General features: G+C 43.4%; 1 protein-coding gene across 5 annotated transcripts in view; it reads right to left on the bottom strand.

Moving 5' to 3' along the window:
• CREBBP (CREB binding protein) overlaps positions 1-21,918 on the bottom strand; it is a 96,326-nt gene that overhangs the window by 39,298 nt on the left and 35,110 nt on the right. For all 5 annotated transcript variants that reach the window (XM_063414786.1, XM_063414790.1, XM_063414787.1 and 2 more), the window contains 4 exons: positions 18,232-18,408; positions 8,394-8,643; positions 7,247-7,360; positions 294-536 (listed from right to left, as the gene is read on the bottom strand). In XM_063414786.1, coding sequence (XP_063270856.1) covers positions 294-536; positions 7,247-7,360; positions 8,394-8,643; positions 18,232-18,408 — 784 coding nt within the window. The remainder of the gene's footprint in view (positions 1-293; positions 537-7,246; positions 7,361-8,393; positions 8,644-18,231; positions 18,409-21,918) is intronic.

The following is a 21,918-nucleotide window of genomic DNA, read 5'->3' as shown; positions in this document are numbered from 1 at the left end:
AGACAATTGTTAAACCAAAATCCTTCAGAAATTCTGTTTCATCACCTCAGAGAATGAGCTATGGGCTGTGTTTTATGAGAAACTAAAACTCCTGCTATTTGGCAAAAGCACTACATTCAATGTTCTCTAATGTTCAAATGTAAATGAATGACAGTGGATATAAATAGTGCATTTCTAACATACTAAACAACATGAACAGACAGTCACTGCTCTGACCAAACAAAATACTAGATTATCCGAAAAATCCAACATCAGTCATTTTAACTTTTTTTTTTGGTCTTTTCTCCACCTACCCAGTGCATTAATGGTCCTCATTTGCTGGTGAGCCTGAGGCTGTGCTGGCTGCTGGCCTTGGACCTGTGGCTGCAGCTGTGTCTGGGGCTGGTTGCCATAGGGCAGCCCCAGGGCAGCGTAGGCTCGTTGCATGGAGCTGGGGTCGATGGGGTTGGGGTTGCTCAGAGAAGGAGTGCTCTGCTGGCCCGTGCCAACAGAACCGATGGAATTCTGGATCCCACCAGCTGGAGACCCTAGAAGGGCTAAAGAAAGGAGAAAGGAGAAGAGAAAATTAAAACTCCATGAGGATAAGGAGTAAAACCGGTCATGCCAAGAGTCACTAGAACATGCACGTATTCTAGGATACAGATATTTTTCTGCTGGAGGACAGAACAACACCCGAGATGCCAAGTGGGAAAACTCAGCCCTTGATTCTACAGGACAGAACCCACCCTGGCTATTAATCCATGCAGTCTAAAGAGAAGTGCTGTAAATTTCAGGCAGATAAGCCCATAATTACTTGTAACAGATATGTAGTACAGGCTCCTATATAAGGCTAAATAGGATTTTCATGCTTGGGGACAGTAAACTAAGGGGGAAAAAAATTTAATTCCTCTACTTCCCTCTTGCCCATCAATCCCATTTTAGGTCAAAATATTTGGCTCCAGAACAGAGATCCTGAGTTCAGCAGAAACACTGTGTCCTTGGACACAAAGGTAATACTGAAGATCTGTTGGTAGAAATTTTCATTGCGAGCAGTCACCAGATGAATCCTCTGAAGGCCAAATTACCTTAAACCCCAAGTTACTCAGAGATATGAAAAACCCTGATTGTACTGGCAAAATCTGAAATAGTTGGAGAGTCAGAAAGGAGTTGAACCCTGGTAAGTAATTTAGATGATGTTTAGGTATTCATTAACCTATACAGCTACCACAACCAACTAACCTCTCCCACCATACAGATGTATGGAAGAGCAATTTTCATTGGAGACAGGAAATGGAAACAACAGGGAAAAGTAGTATTTACTTAATCCAGAAGAGAGCAAAATTATGCTTTCTGATTCTCATTTTAGCTGCCATTCTAAGTAATACCATGTTCCCTTGTGAATGACCATGGAGTACAACCCTCAGCACAGAGACATTGCATTTTGATAATCAGGACTCTGGTAGAAGTAACACTTCCTTCACATTTTCCCCCTTAAGTAATTAAATACGTAATGTGCATTACAAATCTGTGAACTAAACTTAGCAACAGTAATGGCTCTTAATATAGGCAACAATAACTGTTTTATTGAAATAGTAGTAGGGGCACGTGGTTAGATAAAAAAGTCATGAAAACAAGCCTTCTGAGACATTAACAGCATTATCCAGGCTTTCTTAAATCCTTACCCACTATGGAAACTGAATCACTGAAAGAAATACACAGCCTTCCAGCTTCCACCCAAGAGAAAACACACACATTGCCGAGTCCAGACTCTTCCCTTTCCAGATGAGAAATCAATTTGATCTCATTTGCCAAAGAACTACAAATAAATATACTCAGATATCTCCCTCTCCTGAATAAGCAGCTCTACAAAAAAACATCCCTTTCTCCCCCAAAGGACAATCCACAGTATTTTAAATGCTGGGATTACCATGGAAATTAAGGCTTATGTACACTTACACTCTGTGGACACACAATAACTTTTGAACTCACTGATCACTTCCAAGAGAATTTAAGAACAAAGACAGAAGCTGATTAAGATCCTATCAGCTTAATTAAAAAAAGAAAAAGACATATTAAAGAGCAACTATATGAATTCCTCATTGGACTTGCATGTAGTACTCTGGAATCACACAATCTAGGAGAAAGATGCCTTTACACTACTGCAAGGCAAGGAATAGGAAGGTTAAATAGCACAGAAGTTGTGGCACCCTGGAATTCAAAATGCTTCAGAGGCTGCTGTGACAGCAGGTTGATTCAGGAGCTAACAGGAATTCCAGCTTGTTAGGTGATGATATTCCACCAGAAAAATTAGGACAACCCCCCCAGCCTGCTTTCAGTGCTGGAAGAGTGGAGTGGCAGAATGCCCACGGGTGATGCCGACATTTGGGAACAGGGAAAGGCTCTTGGCCACCCCACTGGGGAGAGCCAGCCTTCCCCAGCCCTCCTGTTCTCCTGGGAAAAACTCGGATTGTGTGAGGCTGCAAGCCTGGCTTGAGCTCACCTGGAAGGGGCCAGCACCTCCAGCCCATGGCTCTGGGCTGAGCTTTGGCCCCAGCATCTGCCACTACAAAGCACAAGTTCAGACCTTGTGTTAGAACAGCTTTGGACTATTTGGTCTCAGCTTTTCTACACTTCACAATTCAAAAGGAACCTGATCTGAGCATTTCCCAAGATCAGGAATCTGTTTTTGGAGGAGGGTTTTCTTGTCTGTTTGTTCACTGGTTTTATATGAAGGCATGACATGATGTGTCAAACAAGAAGATGGAGGCAGAGAGTATTAAATTTCCACTCTGGAGAGACCCAAGTGCAAGTGCTGTTTCTTCTGTGGCAGATACTGCAGGAAATAAAGTCAACTAAAATAAATACAGCCCTGGAACAAACACATTAGGCTGCTGCTACGTAAAGCAATGTATACTGCAATTTTATTTTTCTTAACTGATGCTTCAGACATTGAGGAGCCCATGACAGAAGTCACAAGTGTGAAGTGAGCTCTGTAATTCACATTCTAAATGCTGTAAAGACAACTGGCTCTGTGTGTCCCAGTGTCACTTGTGTTTGTGTACCTGAGGAGGGAAGGTTCAAACAAGCACAAGTGAAGCAGCCCCAGAACTTCCTGAGCAGCCCCAGTGACTCCCAGTGCCCCAGAAGGCTTCAAAACCAAACAGCAGCTCACTTGCAGTCTCAAGTAGTGCTGTTTAATGACACTGCACTCATGCCTTCTAGAGGGGAACCCCTCCAGCTAATTAAAATTTATTTTAAACACTAATGCTATTTTAAGTATGAATGCCCAGCACTTCTCTAACCTGACTACTCCAGTGAACATGTTAAACCATTTTTGAGAATTTTAAATTCCTAAACTCTAAGGATTAGATCAATAAGCTAGAAAAAAGGTAATACTAACAATTAAGATGCAAAACGAAAGTAGCATTTGAGGCAGAACTGTCTGTTAGAACAACTGGTAATTGTTAAACCAAAATCCTTCAGCAACTCTGTCTCATCACCTCAGACAAGCTATGAGCTGACTTAAATTTAGCCAAGCTGGTTTAAATGTTTGGTTTTGCTTCCAAATTCTTTAATTGAGACTTGTTCTGTCCTGCAACTCCTCACTCTGCTCATCTCAAAGTGGCTGGAGCGAAATTTGTGTGGGTGCTTGACTCACCTCAGCACAAGCCTGTCCTGCACTCAGAATTAGGCAGGCACACGGAGGTAAATGCACTCATTTAATTAAAGGATGTATCTTGAATCAAACCATGGGGTAAAGATTTTACGAGGAACTGGATTCAGGAAGTGTCAGTTTTAAACTTCACTGCCAATGCCATTTTAATTTTTATTTAAGTTAAGCATTACATCATAAGTCCTCAGTACAGCATGGGATCAGTCAATCAGTGGAACTCCTTAAACCACGGACTATCATCCATCATGTGGCTCCATGGAGTAACTGATGGGCCACCATTCTATGATTTCCAGCAATTGAAAAAACAAGAGACATGTTTTGTTTGTAGATCTTACAGTTACTGACAGTAAGACTTGAACAAGTAGGATTTCATTTTGTTTTCACAGAAGAAGACTCCCCTGAAGAAGCTGCTGCCTCCTCCTCCTCCTGGACACACTTCCCTGTGCCTGAATGCACTCACTCCTTCCTTCTCTGCAAAGGATTGGTTCCCAAATGCTCACATCCAGGTTCTCTTCCATTTTCTGCCTGTACTTGATAACCTGCTATGTCAGCCAGCTACATCATGGTCCCTACCTCCATTTCCTCATCACATTCCTGCTCTTTCATCCCTGACTTCACACACACCAGACTTTCTGTCTCCATCTTCTCTAACATCACACTTTTAGGTGAAGATTAGTTATCTCAAGTTTAATCTTTCTTAATCCAGCTTTCTCCTTACTGCATTTTATTTATAATTTTCCTACAAGGACAGCTACAGAGGAGACCAGCTCCAGGTTCACAACTCCACTTTCCAGCCTCTGATCTGAGTGTGGATCCCAGGATTTTCCACGCCCCCTGATCCTGGAATGGTGCACACCAAGCGCTGCATGGGGATGGCCCAGGACATCACAAATGGGAGCACATCCAGGAGCTGTGGCACAACACAGCCCAGGCCAGGAATGGAAGAGTTAAGGAGCTCAAGCGTGCACATGACAAGGTGAATCTTCAAAGAAATAACTGACACAGCTACAAAACTAGGAAATATATCAACAACTGTTTGCAAAAGTTTGTGACTCATATGGTGTTGGGCCCAGCAGGGAGCAAGAAGTACTTCCTAACAAAAACAAGCCTTCAACCCCAAAGGATTTCAACCAAATTTCAAGCCTTTACTTCAAAACACAGGATTCACCTGATAATTCAAAAGAAAAGCTTAATGTTTTACTATGTGCAAAATAATATGTTTTCCAGTTTCCCTTCCTCCTCAGAGATACATGGACACACAAGAGCATGTAGAACATGTAAGAACCATGTGGAACAGAAAGAATTTTAAATTTGTGCCAATATGTCCTGTTAAAGTCAGGTAACTATCAACCATTATAGTAAAATATAGTTCAAGAGTGCTTCAAAATAAATAAAAAAGGAAATACAAAGGAAACCTGGCATGATGTTCTTTGCAAAAAATCCCAGCAGTGAAAGACCTGTACAGAAACAGCTCCATGGCAATAACCTAAACCCCAGGACCTTCCAGGACCTGCAGATCCCCAAGGAGCAGGGACAGAAGGCTACAAAAGCACAGGAATGGCTGTGCATGGAGGGGAGGCACCACCCTGCAATGGCTCAGCAGTGCTCAGCTGCACAACGTTCCAAAACGTGGGCACCCTTTGGAGCAGCTTCTTGAAAGCCCAGCACGGCCACACCAGGACTGAAATAACAACAGGGAAACAGGGATGGGCACAGGAAGGAGGGATCTGGACTCCCTGTGAGAATGGCTGCCTGACAATAGAAGGAGGATCACTGCACTGCTCATTCCTTTTTCCCTTTCTGAATGTTCTCTGTATTCTGCCAAATGCAGACTCCTTCCTCCTCCCAATTTAGTAGAAGCTATTACAATTTATTCTTAAGAAAGACAACATTTTCTTCCAGTCAAAAACTAACCCAACGCTGGTTAGTCTCCACCCGATCAAGTACAACATTTTTAAATGCACATACCAATGTAAATCATTTCACAAACCTTCCTGAATGCCCCCAAAGGGGTACCTTTTATGATATAGCTAAAGAAGTACTTTTAGTGTTCCTCTTTTACCTCTCAGCAAACCATGAGATGTTACGTGTATGACTCAGAGACATAATCCAGGACAAAGAACCCTGCCCCACTGGATTATTGATTAACTGAATAGGAGAAGGAGATTTCATCGTTATCTCCCTCCATATGCAACAAGAGAGACAAATTCTACACTCATCCACTGTAATTCTGTTGCAGTCAGACAATATCCTATTTGATCCCATAGCAAAATGACTTTTAAGGACTGTTGATGTTCCAGTTTTTGTTCTCTTATGATCAGCAAAACAAATAGTGCACAAACTACTTTTCTCCAGCAGCTTGTACTGGAAAATGCAATTCTGTTCTGGTAGATGTTGTTAGCACTTTGATAACAACTGTGTAATAATGATGTTAAGCACAAATGGACCATGTCATATTAAAAAGCAAGGCTTTCAACACATTTTTCGAGGGCCAAACCAGTAATCACTTGCAACAAATTACTACTTTCAAAGCACAAGATTTATCTTGTTCACCAAGGAGAAGCTTGGTAAAATGAAAACAAAATCCTGACCTCCACGTAGCTCTATAGTTGCAAATTTTTCAGTTTTGGAGGAGGAAAACCCCTCACTAAACCATAAAGGGAATATGCTCAATGGATAATTTTGGGAGTTTTATCTGCTGCTCTCCCCCCTGCCTTACTCCCACCTGACCTAGGAGCAATTCTCCATCCTCCAAGGTTTACTGGTGTTCCCCACTGCAGTCTCAGCTTAGCTGGAAATGAGCAGAATACTTCCAATCCAATTCCAGTGTACAAGCTTTGCAAGTCCTGCAGCTATTTTCCACTTCTTAACCCTTATTTAAATATACTTAGGCATAACATTACTTAAGACTTCTAGAACTTTACATCAATGCTGTAAAATGTTCCACCCTGGCATCTTTTCAAAGGACTTGATGAGAAGCAAACCTACCAACATAAGTTTAGAATTTTCTTTTTCAGAGCAAGAAGGAAGAAGAAATAAACTACAAATGGACCAGCCCCCAGGATCAGTAACAGCTCAGCTATCACAAAAACCAGACATGATTTCCAGAACTACAGCTAATCTATACCACAGTTAAATACATTTGATTAAGACACCTAGACCTTTTTACATGAAAGAATTATTTTTTCTAACATTTTTGATTATTTTAAATCATTAGCATGTTGATTTAAGTTGTTTCTAGCAGCAAGAAACACAATCAGGTAGCTTTTCTCCTCCCCAAGTCCCTGCCTACATCCAAAACTGCTTCAGAACTGGAATGTATTGACCTGGTCACTATGAAACACCAGTTAGAAGCTGCCACACCCTTTATAAAAGATGTGTGATTGAGCTCAGCCTTTCCCAATTATTGTGTATTTAAGTAATAAGTTGCATTCAGTGATCAGAAATGGAAAATCACTGGTATATTTATCCTTGTACAAGATTGTTAACAGCTACTAAGTTTGTTGGGACACTGCCAGGAGTTTATTCCTCCATTGCACACGTGATCAGCTTTGGTTTAACAGTTTTAATGGTGACAACAGCAGAAGTACTCACGTTGTTGGTTTCTTTTGTCACTGGCATTTTTCAGAGGAAGGCACACGGGACAGTCGTGCCGAGTACAATTCTTCCAGTGGGAGATGATTTGTCTCGAAGATGCACAATGAGCAACTGCAGCAAGGGAAGGCAAGAATTAAGAGTCACTCCTTGGTTAATTAGTTTTGAATTATTTCATTTTTTAGAGCAATTCTATTCTTCAACTGGTTTTGATTTTTTTTTTTTTTTTTGAGTAACTATTCTTTCTCCTTCACAAGCAATACTAAAATCACAAACAAGTAAATCTTTTTGTGATCCACCAGGAAATGAAGGAAACTAGTCCTAAAATTTAAGACATGGTGGACACTACACCCTCCTTATACAACAGAGATGAAAAGGATGATTGCAAGGCTCCACTGCTACCATCCTACTTCCAAAAGCCAAATATTGCAATACCTAACATATAACTAAACACAGCTGAAATGTCTTATGATCCAAGTGCAACTGAAGGAAACTAGTACTGAAATTTAAGACAAAGATATGGTGGATATCACACTTAACATTGATGCCTTAAGTTTTAGCTTTCATATTTTCCAGATTCTAAACTGTATTAGTATATAACTCTAAATGTCATATAAAGCCAGCAAGTTCTCCTCGCAGTGTAGTCAGACAAAACAATCCTTTTGCAGCCCCAGAACCAAGGACACTGTTGTAGCTTCAGGCCCAAAAAGTATAAACAACAGTGAATTGAGGAGAGCAGTCTGGGAGGATGGGACTTCATAACCTGAAGCTGTAATTGGACAATTAACCCCAATATGTAAATGGACCAAAGCTTATAAAAGTTTGAAAACTCGTGACTAAGTGTCCATCTTGAGTAGAGCCACAGCCAAATTCTTGTACTGCCCAAAGTAGATCCTTTAAAAACCTCTTAAAATAAATACCTACTTTATTCCTTTAACACTGTCTAGCCTCTATTCCAGATAGCCTCTCAAAGCACCAATATAACAGAGGGGATGAAGAAGATGCCTGCAAGGCTATCCCGGTCCCATCCCACTCTGTTTCTAAACTGCGGAGAGCCGGGAGCTGGGAGCTGACACTCCCAGTGCCAGGCACAGGGAAGGGCAGGGCTGGGGACAGGGGACAGGGGACAGGGGGACAGGGGGCTCACCTTGGCAGGCCTTGCCGGCCTGGCAGTGCGTCATGTGGTTGAGGACGTTCTTCATGGTGCGGCAGTGCGGCAGCGCGCAGGCGCGCACCTCGCCGTTGGCCTGCTCGCGCCGCTGACACTTGTGGGCGTGGAGCAGCAAGACCAGCTGCTGCTGGATCAGCTTGCGCTTCTCGGGGTCCGCCGTGGGGCCCGTGGCCATGGCCTGCGTGGGGACGATGCCCACTTGCTGGACTTGGGTTTGCATCTGGGACTGAGAGAAAAACGCAGAGTTCAGCGCGGTGCCTGCGGCTCTGATCCTCATCTCGTACAAGGATGTGAGTAGCACAAACTGGTCACTGAGCTACAAGGGTCACTGCACCACTCCCTGCAGCATTCTGGAACATTTCTAATGCTGAAACAACATCCATGTATTGAGAGGTTCCTCTGCTAAAACATTTAAACAAGAGTTTAAATAACGAGCCTTTCGAAATACTGTTATTAGAGAGACCATCGTTCCAACAACACACTCACACTTATCACATTTAGAGGTGGAATTCTTTAAGGTCCCTTCCAACCCACAGCATTCTATGATTCTATGAATTCAAGCTTGTTTAGTATTGTATTTTCACACTATAGGTGAGATTCTCATTATCACAGGTTTTATACACATCAAGCCCAGCTCCTTGCCCCTAACAAAAAGGGCAGTCCAATGGGAGAAGACAGTCAAAAGTCTGTGACTGTCTCCATGTATTACAGCAAAAGGCAGAGCTGATTTTCCACAAGACTAAGTCACTCCTTTTTTTCTCCAAGTGATATTCCTTCCACAGAGAAAATTGCCAGGGCAAGCTGTATATAGTTTTCTCCTAGTAAGGGCCATCCAAATCTGGGTTCCATTATGGCTACTGAAGAGAAGTAGAGTTACCACAGGGTGACACTGGTTCTATCAGCTTCAAAATCCAATATTTTACTCCACCATCCATTCTTTATGGACACTTCTGCACCAAGGCCTGAGCTGTGCCTGACAGCTGCAGATCTTCAGTCTAAGGCACAGCTCACAACAGTGCAGAAGGGAAACAGCCTCTTTAACATGTCAATTATTCAGCACAGATTAGGCAGCTTTTCTACCTTCCCAGACAAATGTAGAAACCTGGCCTTCAAAATTAAACATATCCACAGCCTGCAATGACTCCCCTAGCAGGAACAGATATGGGACTGCAAAAGTGCTGAAATCCCTGTGATTTGTACCCCGAATTAATCTTACAGACAAACAAGCAACTGTCCCTAGAATCACGTTGATTATGCACTGTGAAAACAGGTTACCACAGGAAAGCTCACCAAATCCCAAGCTACCTAAGGAAGACCAGCCATGAAAAACACTTTCAAATAGAATATAGGAACATCAGGATTATGCTGGGGAGGTAACAGAGGAAATAGTTCAGTGCTGTCTGCAGAACTACTAACCACAGCCTGTGTACTACATTTAAAGAAAATCAGGTTTAGGTGTCAGCATACACCACTTGTAGCCCATTCTACTTCTGACTTTTGAGAAGGATTCCCCAGGAAATTCCACAGCCTACAAAATCCTAATTTTCTTAGACCAACAGAAAGTTCTCTGCACCAGTTCTTCCTACCCCAGCAGCAAGCTTTGTCCCTGCACATCAGGTTTTGGAGCTTGCTTTTCTTCTGGGGAATGAAGCACACAAGATCGAGTAGAAAACACCATGTCTGGTATTTGATGGAGGAAGTGGGGACTCTGCCACTTGATAATGATTGTACTAAGTCTTAGACAAAGAGGAGTTGTTGAATCTGTTTGTCTTGGACTTTCAAGAGAAAGAACAATAAAAGGAATAAGGGGGTGAATGAAGGAAACCCACGAACATCTGCTCCTACTGCATGCAGCTGAAATTCAGTCTTCCATTTCTCTGTGAACAAATCCATAGAGCAGAGAGGTTTTGCTGAAACAATTCTTGGGTCACAAATAGGAAACAATTAGTTCAGCTAATCTGCAGAAAAATACAGGGATCATGCCAAAGAAAATCTTGTTGGAAGCGATGCTTTCATCCCAGTCAAAGAATTGTTTCCCAAGCCAAGTCCTCCTTTTGTTACTACCCTTCCAGTTAACAGACACAACTGCAGCTGTATCAGCACAGATGCCCTGACCCAGAAGGGTTTCTTGAAGACTGAGTAACAAAAAAGCAGAATTGCAGAGTAACAGTGGTTTGAAGAACAAAGCAGTCTCAGTCCAGATCAATGTGTCTGCAGGTAGGCACAAAATCCCCTTAGAATATAAAGCTTCTTGTTGCTTCATCTGACTGAACTGACAGTCAGTCAGGAAGTTCAGGCACTTCTGGACCCACAATTAAAATAAATCACTCAATAGTCAGATACACAAGGCAAAAAAGCTATTTTTGTTTCTCTTGCCACTTGCTCCACCATCAACAGAGCAAATGGATCAGGGGCTGGACATCTGCTAAAACCTCTGACAAAGATGGGAATGTCAATAATCAGTTTTCTAGAAACTGAGTTATACACACTTCTATAGGGTGAGGCAGCTATTATTACCCTTTAAAATTATAGAAACTCATTCTTCACAGAGGAAGATGGTTCTGCCCTGTCCCTATCCTGAAGGGCAAAAGCTTTCTGCACGTCTGGGCAGCGCAGATGCACAAGTATCTCACTGCTGTGGACTTGGATGGACTCAAAGTTCCCTGGTAGTTTTACTTCACTGAGGTGACCAGCAATTCTCCGTGTTTTTACGTATTTATATTCGAAACCACTCAACATTGTCAAGATGGAACACTCTGTACTTTTCTCATAAAAGTAGGCAGCAATCTCAGTAGCAGTGGCAATCTTACAGCAGGTAAACAATGCAATACAGAACTCTGCCTCAGCTCTGCTCTACAGAGCATTATGGGTTTAAAATACTCTTCTCTTCTGTAATTTGTGTTTATTTATATGTTTTTTCCTTCTCCCTGATAGAAGAATGTGACTTTCACTGTATGAGGACAAATCCTACATTTTAAAAAATGTCTTTTAGTTCTAGAAGAGAGGTTTGTAATCAACAGCAGTGAGGCTATTAAGAATCCAGTGCCACAAATCCCACACATGGGTACATTAAGGTGAAACACCCCCAAACTTCTTCAGTTCCCTTCCAACCACAAGCCTACAGTGTGATCCTGAGGGTCCCCTCCAGAGAAGGAACCTGGGCACAAAGTGGATACACACACGACCTGTAAATCTCAAAAAACTTCTAATTAGCAACATTTCTATCTGAATTAAGTGTTCATAGTGTGACCAACTCCAATAATGAGTGTCCCAATACATTTCCAGTAAGATTCAAAAAAGCCCTTCCTGCCCACAGGATTTGCAGCAATGCTCTAGTAAGTGCTGAAGCAGCTCTGAACAGCCCAGGGAGCATCGTTTGGGACCAGGGAGTCCCAAAACTGAAGGAGGGCTCAAGCAGCAGCTACTGGGTGGCATCAAGGCCAAAGGCACTCCCCAGTGCAGTCCTTTGATGACAGAGCTTTGCTGGGACAGTGACACAGAACCCATTGACACTTCTTGCCATTCACAGGGATGGTGCTTCCCTGGTTCCACCAGTTACTCTCAGCAGGCCTGGGATGAGCAGCTGGTCCTGTCCAAACAGGAAGGATCCTTGTGACCCCGAGAACACCAGGGTCTGCTCTGGCCCCAGAGGCTGGGGGCTCACACGTGCCCAATGGGCTGGGACAAGCACTACAAGCACTACAAGCACAAGCACTTGTGCCCCAAACACTGCAGTGCTGCATCTCCTCACCCAGGGAGCAGGAGGAACCAGGATCTGAGTCTGAATGGTGAGCAGAAGATTCCACAGTGGAGGAAAAGAAGCTTCCTGAACTGGACACAACCTCAGAAGGCTGTCCTGCTGTCTGGGGGAGATAAATGACATCAGCCTACAGCAGCAACCTGAGCAGTGGCACTGCTCTAGGAAATGAGGAGAGGTAGGAGGATATTCAGCTCCTGAACACAGAGTCACCATAATCACAGAATCACTTGGGTTGGAAGAGCCCTCTGAGATCATCAAGCCCAATCCCCACCTTGTCACCAGCCCAGAGCACTGAGGGCCATGTCCAGGCTTTCCTTGGACACCTCCAGGGATGGGGACTCCAACACCTCCCTGGGCAGCTGAGTCCAATGTCTGACAACCCCTTCTGGGAAGAAATCCCTCCTGATGTCCAAGCTGAACCTCCCCTGGAGCAGCTTGAGGCTGTGGTCTTAACATGAAGAATGTGTTTAGAGCTCAAGATTTATTTCAAAGCTTTGGCACTGACATGGATAAAGGCAGAGTTTTCATGCCAAGGGTAAACAGGGATATCTTCAACTTCCCATTTCCACCCTTGATGGTGGTCAATGAACCTGCAAGCCCATGACAACCTCAAAGGTGAGAAGGCTCCTATGGTCAGGCCACAGAAAGAACCTGAATAGCTGGTCAGTGAACTTAGCTTTTAATTGCTAAAGGAATTTTGTTTTAAAACCAGCAAAGGTCTCAATTCTATGCCATTGAGTCTGCTAGGCATCAAGGCTGGATCAGTGTCTTTCTCAAGGATACATTTGTGGAGTTTTATCTCCTGATCTTTCTGATTTGCAGGACCAGCAAATGCCAAGAAACATACACTGAAGAAGTGTTTCAAAATAGAATAAAGGGACCAAATACAGGAAGGTGCAGACAGATTCCAGCTCTCACATAAAGGAAACTACCCGAGAAAATGTTGAGAGGTTATACATACTTAAACCTCAGTATTTCAGAGGGGGACAAAACAGCCTGAGAAATGAGGAACACTGAAAACCCCAGATAGCAAATCCTGATTAGAAAAGAAGATAGAACACAAATGAGAAGTCTGTAAGGGCAGGAAAGCCAAGCTGTCGGAGCGCTGGCTATGGAGCACCCCAGTTGCTGCAATAGAGTAGGACACAGCAATGGACACTCTCCACCACTGCACTTGCATATGGGGGAGGGGAGAGTGGAACACGGGCCAGAGCATCAGGAAAAGATTAATTCCTCTTTGTCAGCTTTTGCCAGCCTGGCACTGTATTTACAGATGATGAAAAAGCTAAAATATTCCACCATTCAAAGCAATCCACGTCCCCAGGATGAACTCCTGCACTAAGGCAAGATAGTGATGCTCTGCTCCCAACAAAACAATGTTCCTTCCCTGGCACTGAACACTGTCTCTTGGATTTGTTTCCAGGTTATTAAGATCTTCTTCTTTAGACCTAAGCAGAGCCCTTTCCTAGCTGTTCACTGCTGTAAATCAGGTGGGATTTTCTTGAGGAAGGGAAGGAGTGAGCTTGCCTGTGAACGAGAAACTGAATTTCAGAGTGGAGGTCAGGGCAGGCACAGGGAAGGTGAGCACAGCTGACAGCAGGCCCAGCAGAGACTGGGAGAATGCTGAAGAGAGCAGCAAGCAGACACTCAGCATGCTGCCAGTGCAACAGCCACAGAGCTTTCCACAGGGATAGAGGAGAGTGGCTGTGCTGCAAGAGAGGAAAAATCACAGAAAGGGTCAGAACACAGGCCTTCCTCCCTGGAAGGGCACAAGAGTTAAGTGATTCTTCATGAAGTCTTTTCTTTCTGGTCTCTAGAATAAAATACCAGTTGTCTATTTTAAGTAGCTACAGTTGTACTTGCTCTAATTAAAGCTGGCCTCGCAGTTTTAAAGCTTTCTTCCTCTCCCTCAGAGGTCGGCAGCAAGGCACACCTGAGACATTCTCACCCCCCCAGCCACTTCTTCTGTCTTCTGATCAAAATCTCTTATAACAGAAATCCACAGGACATGAAAAGAAACAAAGAAGAACACAACAGAGAGCTCCTGACGCAGTTTAGCAAGAGATGGGGGAGGGGGGAAGCACAGGAGAAGATGTGCTGCTCCAATTCCAAGTCAAGAATTGAAGGAAAACCATTTCCTTCTCCTCCAAAAAGCAATATTCTCCCAACTCCATCTGCTGGTCATAGGGATAACTGTGAAACCATGCTGGTATCTGGAAGCCAAACTTCCCCTATTGTGCTCCTAACCCATGCAGAAATACCAGATTTACTGGTAAGTCCACAAATGAACCATCCGCCACCACCCTTGGAACAGGCAGGACTGCAGGGAGTGCAAAGCCTCAGTGAGCTCGATGGAAAAGCCTCACTGGGCTCCCCCAGCAGCTCCTCCCGGAGCCTGCGCACTCCCAGCCCAGAGGCTGCTGCCCCCCAGCCCGGCTGCTGCCCCCCAGCCCAGAGGCTGCTGCCCCCCAGCCCGGCTGCTGCCCCCCAGCCCAGAGGCTGCTGCCCCCCAGCCCGGCTGCTGCCCCCCAGCCCAGCTGCACACCACTCTGAGGGCCCGAGAGCAGAGCGTGGCTCTCTTCCACAGCCCGGGGATTGTGCATGATCTCAGCACGGCACAGCACTGTCAGTCCTGCATCACAACCATTCCGGCAGCACTGGAGCTCAGTAATGTGCCACCAAAACTTCCAACATCAGAAGCAATGTTTTTCTTTTGGAAACAAGCCTTTCACTCAAGTTTTCAAGCTGCCCATTCTTGTAAAGGGAACTGATTCTGTAGTAGCCCCACAAAGCAAGAGCTAATATGCTGTTGGGATCACCATTAAAACAAAACAAACAAAATCAATCCATTCTGCTGGCACTGAAAATTAATACCTTAATGCTGACCCCTTAATCATTTTAATACCATAAGGTTTGTTCTTCTTTTCTAATTAAAGAGATTAATCCAAACGTGCTTCTCAGGGTGTAGTGTAAGGTCATGCCTGGAACATGGGCTGCAGTGAACTAACACTTCAGAGACCCACTTTACTGGGCAGGCACGGGGGACAGGAGAGTGCTGCTCTCAGGAGAGTGGTAGCCTGAATTTGGATCAAAAACCCAAATCCACAGCTGCAGCACATCTGGCTGCAGTTATGCCTGGTTACTGTGGGTGTCACACAGTAATGATTAGAATAATGTGGGTTAAGAAACTTAATAATCTTTTACTTTTGCAGCACACACATAAGGTGTAAGGATAAAGACTGAAAGAAGTATTTAAAATACTTTGATTTTCAGGACTTAGGGGTCCTCAGACAACGGCTGCACCTTTCTGCTTCCTCTTCTCTTGTTTAAATACCCCTTGTGGTAACCACAGTGTTCAGTGCCATGCTGCAATCTGGTTTACTGCCTCAGACAGGCCACACACCACCAGTGCCCTCATTCACGTGGGTTTGTCTCTCACATGGAATAGTACTTGGGGGGCCCTTTAAGATAAGGATAGTACAGAGGGCTGGTTTAGCAAGATATGTGGTTGCACTCATCCCACAAAGGACCCGGAATGGTTTTTTTTGGTTTGGTGGGTTTTTTTAAAATATGCAGCTGTCTTTCATTTGCTGTAGAGGATGGAGTCTGAACTGATCTCCACAGGTTCACTTTTGATCAATGTTAACATAACACAACACCCTCTTCCACATCACTGCTGCCTCCCTCAGGGAACAGGACAGGCCGTGTCTGCAGGCCAAGCACATTAAACAAACCATCATCTCCAGGGATCTAAAGCATCCCAGGACACAGAAATGGCACGGGATTGCAGCAAGAAGGCACGGCAGGATTGCTCAAACCCTGCAGCTCTGCTCTGGGGACCTGCCTCTGTCACGAGCTGCTTTTCACAAGAGCCATCTGGGTCACATTCTGGTTACCCAACGTGAGTGACAGATGTCACTTAGATGTGTGTCTCTGTAACTCATGGATCTGCTGTGGATGTTATTTTACCCTTGGGTAATGCCTTAACATATGAAATAAGGTTTAGCAAGTCAGAGCCTACAAACCTCAAGTTCTGAGTCAGCAGATTCTGCCAGTCTTACTCTATTTGTGCCTCTGTGCTTGAAACTGGGGCAACTCATCTTTATCTCAGAGAGGTGCTGTGAAAATGAACTAATCCAAAGTATACCCATGCTCCAGTGCTGACTGCCACAGGAAAGAGCATTTGGAAATGACCAAGTGAGATATATTACAACACACAGCCAGCAATGCCCACAGCTACACACCGAGCTGCAAAAATAGAACTAAATGTTGACTGTGTGCTCTTTCCAGGGGCTCTGTTCGTATTGTTCACTGAATAAAGCAAAGTCCCAGTGGAAGGAATAACATATGGCCATGGATGTGATATTACCAAATAATTACACTGCCTTACCCACTGTTGCCAAATAAAGGTTAAATTCTAACAAGTGTGACATTTCTTTTTAAGTTCTTGGCTTTGCAATAAAAATGTTTAGATGGAAATTCAGTTTTTGAAGTTACACCCCTGTCAGGACCACCATGCCTCTGACCCCCACGTGAGCTGAGACCTTTGGGCTCCACAGTACCAATGTTTGTTGAATGCCCATTACTGAAATGCCCATTACTCTCTGTGTGGTGTGAGGGAAAAGAAGATATATTGGACATGCAAAGTTTTTGACACCTGAGAAACAAAGACAGATGGTTCTGATTGTTCTCTCAGTTGGTATTTTTGACATTTTAAAACTGCAATTGATACTAGTGGGAAAGTTTCCCTTACTTTCTTCTTTCTCTTGGACAAGATGGGAGAAAGAAAACAGTTTTTGATTTCATCTCTCCCATCACCTGACTAGCCTTGAAGGCAAATGCCTTTTTTATTCAACCTCAGTATTGACCACTACATGCTACACTAATATACTAATAAGTGAGTATATTAAGATTTAGACTTTCCTAAACCTGACTTTTAAACGAGCACAAAATTAGGCTTCAAGATCACCCAGTCCCTGAGATGAGTACAGCATTCTGGGGAGACCTGCAGGTTCTCTGCAGCATCAGGACATTAACTCACTTGCTTTACACCTGATCCAAACACTTAATAAACACAATTAGAGTACTCATGCAGCAAATTGTCTTTTACAAATATTCTGCATGAGTGCAAGTAGTGTTCTGAACATGGTATTAATCCAGCCACAAGCTCCTTTCCATAAACAGTAAATGACAGATATTAAAGAAAGACTTCACAGCGGGATCAGAGGAAAATTAGGAAGTGATTCTCTAAAATCAGGAGAAAAAAGGAAGTTTATTGCATCCTCTTGCCTCTCATACAGAGCCTATTAGTGACAGGCAGGTAGCAAACACAGCGATGGAAGAGCAAGCATTGGTTGTGCCAAAAAATAGCTTTTTTTTGATTTAAATTAAAAAATAAGCAATTTGCATCTTATGGAAGGTCTTACAAGTTTCTATAGTAACTGCTACCATGTATAAGAATATAAAATGCAACAAGCTGGAGTTTCCATAGAAACAACACAAGCACTTTGATTAATACGCAACATCCTGAGACAAACGGGAATATTTAATTTAACTTTATAAAGAGAATGCTGGTAAACATCATACTATAAACTTGTAAGGTATCCGAAGAAGAACTGTTCTTGCAAGCTTGTGACATGGAAGTCATGCAGAGTTTTAAGTGAGAAGCAGCTGGGGTGTTTACCCCATCACTTTGAAAGGATATGAGGTTCTATTTAGTTTCAGGAAGGTGGTGATGTACCCAACACATTCTAATTGACACACAGAACTTAAAGAAGACATTTTTATCTGGTTTGAAACTAAATATACCAGCCAAAATGAAAGGATGCAATGCAGTTTTTGTAACTGTGATCCTTGACAAAGTATAATCACTGCATAAAAACGTACACAAGTTTTATATAAATGCTGCAGAGTGGAAGTGAGGAACCACAGGACAACTCTGGTGCTTAAATGACTGTGGAGAAGTAATTTGGTAATGTTGCAGAAGCTGGATCACCCGAGCACTTAGGAAGCACTAGGAAGAGGTAAAGAATGCTGGAAGCAGCAGCAACTCACCATGTTTGGCACACTGGTGACGGGAGTACTCTTGATGTCGGCAGGGAAGGGAGACAGACTATTGGCCAGGCCTGGCTTGTTCGGCAACTGAGGGTTCACTCCTGCAGCTCCCATCTGCTGCCCTCCAGTCTGACTGAAAGGCTGCCCAAAGGGAGTAGTGTTACCTGTCATTCCCAGCTGGAAAAGAAGGAATGAATGAAATGATTAGAATTTTCGTGATTCCAAAAGCAGATTAAAAAAAAAACCAAGCATATGTCAAATATCCATCTTTGCATTCGCAGAGACCAAATCCCGGTTTTATTTTCTAAATATTAAATTCTCGGTATTAAATTCACAATTTCACAACTTCCACCAAATTAAAATCTATCCTAAAGAGATGATTTACAAATATACACAGCTGTGTGGGGCTGAAATCCTGCAATTCAACTCACAAATCAAAGGAAAACACAAGATCATCCTTCCCAATCCAAACTGACAGAAATTACTTTTTTCAACACTGCAGGAACTTTGGAAGACCAAACAAACTTCAAATCCTGTGATACTTTGTGCATTCTGAGCACAAAGCATGACTTTGTACACAGACAGATGGGAAGGGAGGGGAATATACAGAGGCATCGAGCAAATGGTTATCAACTTGTGTTTTGGTACTTGAGGAGAAGTGTCTGAGCAAAAAGATGTCTAAGACAGACAGCCTTGACAAATGACACCCCAAGAACTCCCCAAGACTAAAAAACAGAAACACAACTCCCCCTGAATGGCTGGAGAGAACATTGTATATCCAAAGAGCCACCTGGCCTGCAGGAGTCTCCCCCATGGTGAAATCTCCTCTACTGGAACTACTGAGATTGGAAAAGACCTCCAAGAACATCGTGTCCAACCTGGGACCCATCACACCTTGTCACCAGCCCAGAGCCATGGGTGCCATGTCCAGGCTCTCCTTGGACTCCTCCAGGGATGGGGATGCCACCACCTCCCTGGGCAGCCCCTCCCAACGCCTGACAGCCTCTTCTGGGAAGAAAATCCTCCTGTGTCCAACCTGAACCTCCCCTGGCACAGCTTGAGGCCGTTCCCTCATCCTGTCCCCTGTTCTTTGGGAGCAGAGCCCGACCCCCACCTGTGTCCACCCTCTTGTCAGGGAGTTGCAGAGAGTGGGAAGGTCCCCCTGAGCCTTCTCTTCTCCACTCTGAGCCCCCTCAGCTCCCTCAGTCCCTCCCTCACTCCCTACTCAACAGATCACATTTGTTCACCCCCCTGCCTCACACTGGGGGGGATTTCTAGGTGACTTTATGACATGGTCCTAAATATTAATCCAACCACTGAGACAATTCTTTATTTGAAATGGTAAATCCTATTTTCCTCTTGCCTTTATCTCTCCAGCCTTTCCTTCCTCAACCCAGTGGTGTTCTAGGATCCTGGTCTCCTCCCTTGCCCTGCCATCAGGGATTCAGGAGGACGAATCCCATAGCTGGAAGAACTGTTCACATCAGCTTATCACTGGAACAGCCTCATAACGAGGGATTATTCAGGTTTTGCTTTTTATGCTTACAGGAATCGGGCTGAACGAGCAGTTGAGGAAGCACCAGTTACAAGCAGCAAATGACACTGGGGCAGAGTCCAATGAACACAATTTGACTGGGCCTTGTCCTCTTTGTCCCTGGACTTTGTACCCTCTGCTTTCAGACAGCTGGCCCTGCCACTCTCCGAGCAGCTTTCTGGTAGGAACTGCTCCCTTTCCCCGCATCCTGCCCAGTGACTGTTGCCAGATTTGGGCCTTTCTTCACTGTACAAGACGTTCTATCTTTACACATTAAAAAAATCCCAAAAGCTGTTACTTTGCAATATATGAGGTTATCAAATATGTGCTGTGTCCCAGAGTAAAGCTGAATAATTCAAATAGCAAGACCAAAAATTAGCATCTAAAGTTTAGTCCCAAGACTGCCTTTAAAGAGAAGTAGTGCTAGTATCACATTGCACAAATATCAAGAATTTAATTTTCTGTATTTCTGTGTTTGTTTTGCAGACTGCATGTTCAGAGAAATTAGTTTAATTATTATTTATTACACCACAGATATTGGCAGCTTTATCTGAAGAATTAATAGCAAAGTATTTAATAAAATTACCCACTCAACCCACCATTTCAGACAAGGTATAAGAAAGTGTCATCTGATAATGACAGCTGTTCATTAATGCTATAGGGGTCTATCAGATCAACAGCAAAGAAAATTTCTGAAACTAAAAGTGAGATTCTGAGAAAGCTTAGGAGAGCTACTGAAACCTTCCAGAAACCAGAAATAGGAACATTAACTCTGTTAGCCAGTTTCTTCATGTCTAATTCCCAACTACAAACTTCGTTGTTGGAAGGACTTTGCCCTTCCAGTCTCCTTTGAACTCTCTCTCAAAAGTTTGGAGGGTTTTTTTTGAAGGGAACAATATCCAGACTCCTCTGGCAATCACCACTACACTTCCTGCAGACCTTTGCAGTCACCAGCAGCGCTGGGAGGGCCTGGGGAGCGCAGCCCTGGGACAGCAATGCTGCTCCAAAGGAACCTCTCCCCACGGTTTCCATGGGCCCTCCAGCCTGCAGAGCCCTCCCTGCACCTGGCAGCTCATGGATGCAGCACACTCACACCAGGGAGGGGATGGGAAAGGCTCAGTCTATTCCTATGAATATCCAACATGGATGTGCTGCTGAGCTTGGGAGCCTGGTGTTAAAAGCTCCTGGCAGAATTTTATACAGCTGAATCTTCAAAGAGCAGAAGAGAGATTTGCTTTGCACAGTGAGAATGCTGAGCAAATTTTACCTCAAATTTAAGTTCTTGCTCCAAAAGAAACAGAGAGGTGTTCTCATCTCATTATCAGGAAATATTAATGCTTTTTTAAAAAATGGAAGAATTTTAAAATAGATCTTTAGAAAAAATATTAGAAATATTTTGGTCTCGAAGGACAGTTTCAAGTCTGTTAAAACTCTAAACAATGAGAACATCCCCAAAGCACCAAGGCTGCACAATCCTAACAGGTACCACCACATGGTTGTTTCATTTTATTTTAACATTTCCTTTTCAATAGATCTTGTTATTAGACAGATCACAACTCTGTACAACAACAAAGCAACCTTTCAAATCTTCCAAGCTGAGTGCTTAATAGGACGAGGATAATTTTTCCTACTCTAGGTGATCATTCAGTAATAAATACTTGATTGAAATTTTAAGAAATGCTTTGCTGTTCTTTGAAATACAGCTGGAAGCAGAGTAGCTTCAACTTGAAACCTTGTATTTGGGTTAACCTGCTCCCTGCCACTTTGTATTTCAGTGTCCAAAGCTTCACTTTCATAAAGGGAACAGAACCTAAACCTAAAGCAGTCACCAGTCTGTAATTTTCAAAAAATAGCATAATTTAGTAACATTGTAAAAGATTAGACATGCCTTGTAACCTACATTTCATTTTTGTAAATTACTGCCAATGAAACAAAGTACTAAAGACTTTTTTTTTTGTTTGAAGTTCATCTTAAAAAAATAGTCTGAATAAGTGGAAAAACCTTCCTTAGGTAGCAATCCCTGCAGTAAATACAGAAACAAAAATTAGGAGGGATCATCCACAGGATGAGTTTATGAAAACTGATAAATGTTTGTGGTTTCAGGGGGGTCTAAACTCAGTTTTTTCTAGGAAGAATTCAAATTAACAGGACTG

The sequence above is a fragment of the Prinia subflava genome, chromosome 17 (genome assembly GCF_021018805.1).
Source record: "Prinia subflava isolate CZ2003 ecotype Zambia chromosome 17, Cam_Psub_1.2, whole genome shotgun sequence".
NCBI classification, from domain to species: Eukaryota; Metazoa; Chordata; class Aves; order Passeriformes; family Cisticolidae; genus Prinia; species Prinia subflava.
This window is presented reverse-complemented; position numbering and strand designations above follow the sequence as displayed.